Source organism: Elephantulus edwardii, unplaced genomic scaffold, assembly GCF_000299155.1.
Source record: "Elephantulus edwardii isolate Elephantulus edwardi_28Jun2011 unplaced genomic scaffold, EleEdw1.0 scaffold00174, whole genome shotgun sequence".
Taxonomy (NCBI): Eukaryota; Metazoa; Chordata; class Mammalia; order Macroscelidea; family Macroscelididae; genus Elephantulus; species Elephantulus edwardii.
The window spans coordinates 1,736,695-1,746,831 of record NW_006399924.1 but is presented as its reverse complement, the minus strand read 5'-3'; the positions used below and the strand labels follow the sequence as shown (position 1 = coordinate 1,746,831).

Genomic DNA, 10,137 nt, shown 5'->3' with positions numbered 1-10,137 from the left:
CCCCCCCCAACTTCACTTGGGCACACAATAAACTGCTGTATTTGATATCAGGAGGGCCAACCCTCCTGGATCCCAGGGTCTTGGTGGGGTCAGGCTCCTTCCTACATCAATGACCTGTGGAAGGAGAGAGGATGAGAGGCTCATCCGGGTGAATTGCACACAGGAGAAGGGGTTTGTGATACTTGTCAGGGCCTGGGTTTTAGCTGTCCACACTTGAGGCAGTGGGCAGTGAGCTAAAGCCCCTGATGACTCTAGCTGTTGAATCTCATCTGTTGCCACGGATGAAGCCACAGGTGATTTTCAATATAGTGCTGAGCATCTTCTGGTTTTAATGGAAAGGTGAGGTTTCTGCTTTATCTGCTATCTTTCCTTTTTTGTGTGTAACACTTACTATCAAGTTGTTGTTAAGTGCCGTTGAGTCATAGATGACTCATAGTGATCCCATTAACAAAAGATCTGAGCACTGTTCATAGAGATTATGGAGGCAAGCCATTTTGGAAGTGTTTGCCACTCCTGCTTCCAAGCTTGTTTTAATTGGGAAGCTCCACCAAACATTGTCCACCATGGGCAACCATTATCACACTTGGCACATCAGAGTCACAGTATTTAGCATTACAGCAATGCACAGATTTCTCACTTTCCTTAGCGAATCAACATTCCACTCTACAGCTCCCCCATTCCAGCCAACAGCTTCTGTAGAACCAGTTCCTGTAGATGACTTGCAAACTGGTCTCTAGTGCCATGCTACTTACCTGCATTGGTTTTTAAATAGAAGGCCTTATCACAAATGCCTCACTTTCCTTAGCAGAGCAACATTCCAGCCAACAGCTTCTGTAGAACCAGCTCTAGATTACCAAGTACAAAGAAAATAAAAATTATTCACATAAACTTGAAATTTAAAAAAAATTACATTTATTAACTACTTCTCCAAGATTACCTTGCTTAAATAAAAATATGTTACAAGCACAATAGAAGAAAATAGTAAATGCTCAGATTCTTATTACTATGAATTTTCTTGTATGTCTTTCTGGATTTTGTCCACATATTTAATTTTCTAGAAGGTATAGGAAGAGCAATGTTGAGATTTAAGTGGAAATATACCTTAAAAGAATTGAAGATTGAACCTCTTTTACATTTGTTCATCATCTGCTATCTTTTTTATTGCAACATGCCAATCTTTCACATTTCATCAATAATGAAGTGGGAAGATAGTTGGAAGTTTTCATTTGGTTTATTCTTGTTTGATGTTATTACTCATTTTGCAGATTCATTGTTTCCTTCTCTATCCAGTACTAGGTATAAAGCTTGTTTTTAGGGATGCAATTATTTATCATCACATTCTTAATTTTCAGAAGGGAGTTACTCTCTGTTTGCAGTACATAAAAATGTTTTTCCTAGTGATGAATGAATATTGATTTGTTAAATAATTGTTTTGGCTTATAGTAAGATTGTTATAAGATTTTTTTGGCTTTTATTTACTAGTGGTTATTTTTCATTATAAAATTGTTAATTTTTAATGCTAAATAGCTATTAATCTAACTATACATGTAGTTTAATGGTATTCTTATATATTGCTTTTATTTTTGTGTATTTGATTAATTGTTATATACTGCTTTTTTAGGACTTCTGCACCAATTTTCAATTGAATGAATGGTTTTATCTTACTGTTCCACCATCATCCTTAGTCCTTCTTAGTTATACTATCACCCTTAACACAACATTAGTGGTTTTATTTGGTTTAAAAATGAATTAATACATACAAAGCACATAGCTTAGGAAATTAGTGAGTAATAAGAAAATATTAGATACTAGAGGGTCGTCAAGCTTGGGAGAGTTGAAAAACAGTACAAGAGCGGAAGACCCTGGATGAGATGGATTGATACAGTGACTGAGGAAATTGAGTGAGTGTGTCAGAGCCAATAAGGTTGGCTCAGGATAGAGCAGGGCTTAGAGCTGTTGTCCGTAGGTAGGGAGGCTATGAGTTGCAAGAGACTTGACGGCATATAACAACAACAAAGTTGTATTAAAAGTTTTCCTAAATTATTCAGTATTTTAAATAAAGAAATACAACATATTAGAGAAACTAAAAAAATCACAGTAGGCAAAATGAAAATAAAGTCATTAGGAAATAAACCACTTTTAATATTTTCCATGTGTTTAATTTTTGTATTTGTTGCTTATGTAAATATTACTTTAATTATCCTTTTAATATTTTAATTATAATCTATACAAACTATCAATCAGTGAATGAGACTCACATAATTTTTAGTGGCTATATTGTATAAGAATATAAGCATGTGCCACCATTATTTAATCTTCTCTCTGTTGGATATTTCTTTCCATTTTTCTGTAATGAAAATGCTGCACTGACAAATTTTAAAGGATATGTTGTTGTTGTTATGTGGCATCAAGTTAGAACTGATTCATAACTGCCTCTTAAGTAGGTTTTCAGAGGCTATATGTTGCAGTGGTGGAGATTGCCAATTTTTCTCCCATGGAGCAGATTGTGGATTCAAACCACTTGCCTTTGGGTCAGCAGAGGATCTCCTTACTACTCAACCATCAGAGCTCCTTGAAAAGAATATTAATTAATGACAATATCGTACAATAAGTTGTACAGCAAGGGAACTTCTAGAAATTCAAACTTGATTCAGAAGATGTCATGGTACGAGTTAAGGGTTTCTCCAAATTATTGAGGATTAGTGATGTCAGTTTGAGGACTAAGGCACATCTGATTCAGGCCATAGTCTTTCCAGTTACTTGCTGTGCATCTGAGAGCTGGACTGTGAATAAGGATGACAGAAGAAGAATTGATGCCTTTAATTTGTGGTGTTGGAGAAGAGCACTGAACCATCCCATGGATAGCCAGGAGAACAAATAGATATATCTTGGAGAAAGTGCAGCTGGAGTGCTCTTTGGAGGCAAGAACGATGAGGCTTTGCCTCACATACTTTGGGTATGTTGCCAGAAGAGTTATTCTTTGGAGAGAGACATGATACTAGGAAGGGTAGAGGGTCGTCGATGAAGAAGAAGAACTTCAACCAGGTGGATTGACACAGTGACTGCTGCATTGGGCTCTTGTGTGTCAGGAAGTGTGAGGATGGCTCAGTATAGAACAGGGTTCTTGTGTTTTGTTCATAGGGTCTCTAAGAGTCATATTTGACTCCATGGCACCTAACGACAACTGGTACAATAGATAACATTGCTGATGTCAGATTGATCTTGACTGAAAAGAGAAAACCAGAAAGATAATTCAGTTTTATCGACAATGCAAAGATATTTGACTGTAGATAATACTGAATAATGGATAACATTGAGAAGAATGGTAATCACAGAACACTTAATTTTGCTCGTGCAAAACCAATACATAGAGCAAAAACAGTTATCTGACAGAATGGAACATTGCACGGTTTAAAATCAGGAATTATGTGTATCAGAGTTGTATCCTTTCCCAATACATATTCAATATGTAATTGGAACAGTTGGACTATACATAGACTAAGAAGCAGTTTTCTGAATAGAATAAGGGAACACTGTATGGCTTAAAATAAGGAAAAGTGTGTGTTACGGTGTATCCTATCTGCATACCTATTCAATCAAATAAAATTCAATTCAAATTGTTCAGGAAACTGGAATATATGAAGGTGAATGTGACATCAGGATTTGAATAAGACTCAATACCAATATGAATTATACAGATGACCTAATCTTGATTGCTAAAAATGAAGCAGTTTTGAAGCATATACTGTAAGATATCAAATAGTAGATAGCTTTCAGTGTCGATTACACTTCAACATCAAGAAAACAAAAATTACCACTGGATCAATAGACAACATGATGATAGAGAAAGGATTGAAGTTGTTAACAATTTCCTTTTACCTAGATCCACAATTAATTAGAAACCCAGACTATAGCAGTCAAATGAAAAGCATTGAGAAAATCTTCTGTCAGGGACTTCTCCAAAGTGTTAACAAGCAGAGTTGGCAGTTTAATGACTAAAGTGCGCCTGATTCAAGTTATGGTGTTTTTTTTTTCCTTTACTACTTTAAAAAAAATTTGTAATTTTAGTGAACGTTTGCAGAAATGTTGGATCTTCATTCATTCATTAATTCATTGATACACGTTTTCTTCCTTTCCCTCTCTCTCCTCTCACCCTCTTCAATTCATTTTGTAATGCACAGCCTGTTCCAGATTGTTAATTGTAGATAGATAATGAACACTGCACTGGAATAGGTGAAGGGAAGGATGATTAAGCTGTTGTATTTTAAATTGATTCCTATTCATCTGAAAGTTAGACAGTGATTAAGGAAGATCAAGGAAGAATTGATGCTCTTGAGTTGTGATTTGGAGAAGAGAACTGAATAACTCATGGACTGCTAAAAAAAATCAGTTAAATTTGTTTTGGAAGAAGTAATCCATAATATTTCTTTAGAACAAGGAGGGTGAAACTCTGTCTCCCACACTTCAGGCATGCTATCAAGAGTGGCCAGTTCTTGGAAAGGACATTGTATATATAGAGAGACCTTCAGCTAGATGGATTGACACAATGACTGTAGCAGAGGGTGTGAGCATTTTGGAGATCATGAGGATGGGGTAGGAAAGGGCAAGGTTTAGATCTGCTTGTTATAGCATCTCTGTTTATTGTAGTTTACTCAATGGCACATAATAGCATTAAAAATTTATATATTCATTTTGGAGTAACTAGTGGATGAAAAATACTAATTGCTAGAAATAAGAACTGCTTTTCTTGATATGTATTTTAAGCACTACCTTATCAATAACTTTCTCTTTTAGAATTACAGAATGAAAACTTAAAAGAATCAATTAAGAAACAGGATTGTTTGTCATCAGAACTAGAAGATGTTAAAGTGTCTTTGGAAAAAAGCCTGGTATGATATAAAAAGAGATTAATGTAAAATAAGTTTCACAGTCAGTCAGCAAATATTTATTGAATATTATTTACAAGGACCTGGAAATGCAATCTCAGTCTATAAAATTTTTATAGTTTGATTGTTGTTGTTGTTTGTTGTTATGTGCTGTTGAGTTTAATTAGGGACACTAAATAAAATTATAACAAAAAAAGTAAAACATTAAAGCTATACTAGCTACCAGAAGGATGGGTCAAATAATAAAGAGCTGTAATAATTGTAAACTGATAAAACATTATATGCTGTTTTAGGTTGAAATATTTTATGGAGCAATTGGAACTATATGTCAGCTTTGGAGGAATAATTATTTGAATGAAAAGTAGAAGGTGTGAAATTCCGATTGATTGAATGAGAACAGTGTTGAGGATAGCAAATACGCAGAAGTAGATGAATTAATGTTTTTCTTTATGTCTTTGGCTCATCAGGGCTTTTGTTTTGTATTCCACTTCATTTAGAGTAACCAGAAAGTTTTAGAGGAAAATTTACAGAGATCAAGCCAAACAATCTCTCAGCTCACTGGGGAAAAAGCAGCTCAGATGGAAGAATTCAATAATGCTGAAACGGCTCATTCATTTATGATTACAGAATTTAAAACTACTATCTGCAACATGAAAGAATTATTGGCAACAGAACAACAAAGGTAACTATTATGTAGTTGAATAAAAATAGTTGACATAATTATCAGTTTGATTTTCTATTTATCCTCACTGATTTATAATTTGTATAGCATCTTTAAGTCTCTTTTTCATCTATGTATCTGTGTATCTATGTATCTATCTTTTAAAATATAAGTGATACTGTAATAAAACGGAATGGTTTTGGCAAACAAATTTATTATTTCACACAGGCTATAAGTCCAAATTTAAGGTGTCAGTTCTAACGGAGGGCTTTCTCTATCTTTGTCTTTCATGACTTTGGAAGAAGGTTTTTGTCTAAATCTTCCTCTAGGTCTGTGCAGCTCTCAGTTCAGAAATCCTAAGTGCAAAGGATGTGCTCTTTCTTGTTAATGAAGTCCTTTCTTCTCTGTTCATTTCTCTTGGCTTTTATATCTTAAAGGAGAAAAAAAAGTGTTGACTCAAGATACATCTTAACCTAAATCTCATAAATAAAACCTAAACTGTCATAATAGACTAGCTCTGAAATAGGATCGTAGCCAAAGGAATTATTATTGTTAGGTGCTGTCTAATTGCTGTCCCATGTACAATAGAGCTAAAATACTACCAGATATTGAGTGTGTCATCATCACAATCTCTGCTGTACTCAGCCTATTCGAGTCTTGTGTCAATTCATCTTGTTGAGGGTCATCCTCTTATTTGCTGACCCTCTAGCAAGTATGATGTCCTTCTTCAGGATCAGCTTTTCCTAACAACATGCCCAAAATATGTAAGACATAGTTTCATCATTATTACTTCTAAAAAACACTCTTAGAATAGAGCTATAGAGGATAGTATTTAAAATGTATTGCAAAATGAAAGATAACTACACAATATGGGGAATCACAATCTGGTCAGTTTGGTACATGTTTGCGGAACACAATTTAATCTGTGACAGTTGGAAATCCTAAAAATTTTATAATGTTTAGGCAGACATACTAGAAAAATACGTTAAAAAAGTTTTTGATTTGATGGTTAATGAGATTGACTGCCTATTAAATTGTTACAGGTTGGTGTCTACCTTGAGGTTCCTTGGCAGAAAAGCTTCATGTTCTTTTTTGAAAAATCGACCAATGAAAATCCCATAGAGCAGTTTTCTCACATACATGGTGTTGCCATGAATCAGAGTCACTACTGCAGTTGGTTTTTATTTGGTTTCTAAGAGAGTTTTCCATATAATTTTTCAAATTATACAGACAAGCTCTAAATACTGATAAAATGATATACTTAATGATATATTACTATGTAATGGAGTAGTATATTATTATAGATTATGATTACTGATGCATGGTGAATTTATATACAAGAGAATGAAATGCTACTCAGTTCTGTGTCATTCCCAATATCATCAGCACAGTAGAATCTTTCATTGCAACTGTTCTAACAGTCAGTCTTGCTAAGGGTCTTTCTTGCCTTTGCTTGGCCTTTAGTTTGTCTCACATACTTTGGGTGTGTTACTAGGAGAATATAGTCCTTGGGAAAGTACATCATGCTTGGAAAGAGAGAAGATAAGCAAAAGTGGTGAAGAGCTTTCTTACTCTCCTTTTTTGCTGTGGCAGCATGCTATAAGATCTAGTTTCACTCCTATCTTTCCAAGGATCCTTTATCCCCTTCTCTTTTCTTTTTACTTTAACTCTTTTGCATAACCCACCTTACACTAGTTGTGCCTCTGTCTTATTGCCTTGCTGTATACAGTTGAGTTGGAACCTTCTCATAGCTGACCCTCTAGCAGGTATTCAGAAGCAGTTAATATAATAGGAGAAGATTGCCCATCCTTCTGTGGAGCAGCTGGTGGATTCTGTGTGCCTTTGGAATTGCAGTGCAGCTTCTTACCACTAGGCTTTAATAAATTTTATTCACTTATTTTTCTAGAGAGAGAGAGAGAGAGAGAGAGAGAGAGAGAGAGAGAGAGAGAAGAGAAGAGAGAAGACCTTCAAAGGAGATAGATTGACATGTTGTTGGTATGTGCCATTGAGTCACCTGTGACTCATAGCGACTCTGTGTATAATAGCTCTGAAACCTGCCCTATCTTTACCCAGTGTCACTAACTCTGACAGACCTACTACTCCCCTTACCTCAGTTACTGTATCAACTCATCCCAGGTCTTCCTCTCCTGCTCTGTTCCCCTACCCTTCCAAGCATGATGTCCTTCTTCAAGGACTGATCTTTTTTGGGCATATGCTCAAAGTGTGTGAGATGGAGCTTCAAAATCCTTGCCTCCAAGGTGAAACTTGGCTGCACCCAATATAGACCTGTTTTTTTCTCTTGGAGGTCCATAGTATGTTCAATATTTTTCTCTGGCCCCACAACTTGAAGGCATCAATTCTTTTCTGTAACCCTTAGTCATTGTACAGCTAGCTGTCTGATGCATAGCAACTAACTACAAAGACTATGGCATAGATCAGGCACACTTTAGTTCATTGACTGACATCATTACTCATTAGTACTTTGACCCTGATAGCAGACTTCCCCAGTGCAATTTGTCTTTTGATTTCCTAACTGTTGGTGCTAAGAATTTTGATTGTGGATCCAAGCAAGTTGAAATTGTTAACAACCTCAATCTCTTCTCCACATGTTATGGTGCTTCCTGTTGGCCCAGGGCAGAGATTGATTGAATGACTACAAAAATGAGATTAAGTGCAGTGGAGGTGGAGATTTTGAAGATTTTTTCAGAGTTTAATTCTGTTGTTTATATGGTTATGAGTAAGAACCAAATGCATGACATCTAACAACAGTTCCTGTGTATATCATCTTCTTTGAGAGTGAGCTATTAAATTAAGATTCATTATGGAGAATTAAGGGAATTACCTTGCTTTTTAGAAGGTCAAGGACTGCAGCTTTCAATATGGATTGAAGCTCAACATCAAGAAAACAAAGTTTCAGTCCACTGGGCCAATTTGGCAGCATCATAATTGATGGCGAAGAGATTGAGATTGTTAACAGTTTTAGTTTGCTTGGCTCCACAATCAGTACTCTTGGTACCAGCAGCTGGGGAATTAAGAGATGAACTGCATTGGGAAAGTCAGCTGTCAGGGACCTCTCCAGAGTACTGAAGAGCAATGACATAAGTCTGGAGACTAAGGTGCACCTGATCCCGGCCATAGCCTTTGCAATTGCGTGCTATGCATCAGAGAACTGAACAGTGACTAGGGATGATAGAAAGAGAATTGATGCCTTTGAACTGTGGTGCTGCAGAAGAGTGTTGAATATACCATCGAATGCTAGGAGAACAAGTTTGTCCTAGAGAGGGTGAAAGCAGGCTGCTCCTTGCAGGCAAGGATTCTGAAGTTTTGTCTGACATACTTAGGGCATGTTGTAGGGAGAGACCCTTGGAGAGGGACATCCTGTTTGGGAGGGTGGAGGGGCGGCGCAAGAGAGGAAGACCTTAAATAAGATGGATAGATTCAGTGATTGGGTAATGGGATTAGGTGTGTCAGACAGTGAGGTTGGCACTTGATAGAATAGAGTTTAAGGGCTCTTGTATATAGTGTCACTATGAGTTGCAAGCGACTTCATGGCACATAACAACAACAACAATAACAAGAAGGTAGAATTCAAGATAATAGATTCAATATTAGAGTGCTAGAGTGTGTACTAATTTGATTATCATCAATAGCCTAGAGTAAAAATTATGATTATAAGCTTTAAGGTTTTATGGCAACATATTTAAAAATATTGTACCTTCTAGCATAAAGTAGATAGTTGATATATATATATTTAATAATGACTTAGATGACTCTATAATAATGTCATCAACTTCTTAAGCAACATGCCTCAAGAAACTATGAACTTTGATAAATGTTGATAGTTGTAGAGGGCCTTCAGGTCTTTTGTTCATAGGATCACTATGAGTCGTACTTGACGCAAAGGCAATCAACAACAACAACAACAACAACATAATATAATAATAGTAATGTGTATGAATTGGTAAATTGAAGTAATTTAGTTACTAAATGAAATCTAACTAAGATTTATTTTACATTTCAAAATAATAAATTTGCTAGATTGGAAAGAAAAGAAGATCAATTGAAAGTACTTAACATGGAGCTTGAGAAGAAATCAACGGAATTGGGTAAGATTTAGAGACTATCATGTGTTCATTAATAATACTCACTGAGTGAGAACTGACCCATATCTGACCCTCCAGTGGACTTTCAGAGACTGTAAATTGTATGGGAAGAGATTGCTCATCTTTTACTCTCAGATCTGCTAGTGGATTTTAACTGCCAGATTTTTTTCTGATTATCTCAGTGAAAGTAATTCTTTTTATAAGTTAAAATTTATTGATAGAAAAAATTATTTATCCAAGAGTTCTTTTTTTTAGATTTTCTCTGTAACTTTCTGTAAGCTGTAATATTAGTTTATTTAATTAAAAAGTTGCAATTAATGTTGCCTGGTGTCTGAAATGTTTGCCTTGAAAACACTTAAGAAATAGTATATTTAGATGAATTTTTGAGCCATTATACTTCCCCCTTTGTGTTAATTTTCAACTGTTAATTAACCTGTAAGAATACAAAATTGTACTCCTCAGAATCTGAAGTGTACTATTTAATAAT

The 10,137-nt window shown here is 35.5% G+C and overlaps 1 protein-coding gene across 1 annotated transcript in view; it reads left to right on the top strand.

Moving 5' to 3' along the window:
* SYCP1 (synaptonemal complex protein 1) overlaps positions 1-10,137 on the top strand; it is a 241,559-nt gene that overhangs the window by 53,751 nt on the left and 177,671 nt on the right. Inside the window, exons 12-14 of the mRNA XM_006895723.1 lie at positions 4,795-4,889; positions 5,384-5,568; positions 9,586-9,653. Of these exons, the coding sequence (XP_006895785.1) occupies positions 4,795-4,889; positions 5,384-5,568; positions 9,586-9,653 (348 nt within the window). The remainder of the gene's footprint in view (positions 1-4,794; positions 4,890-5,383; positions 5,569-9,585; positions 9,654-10,137) is intronic.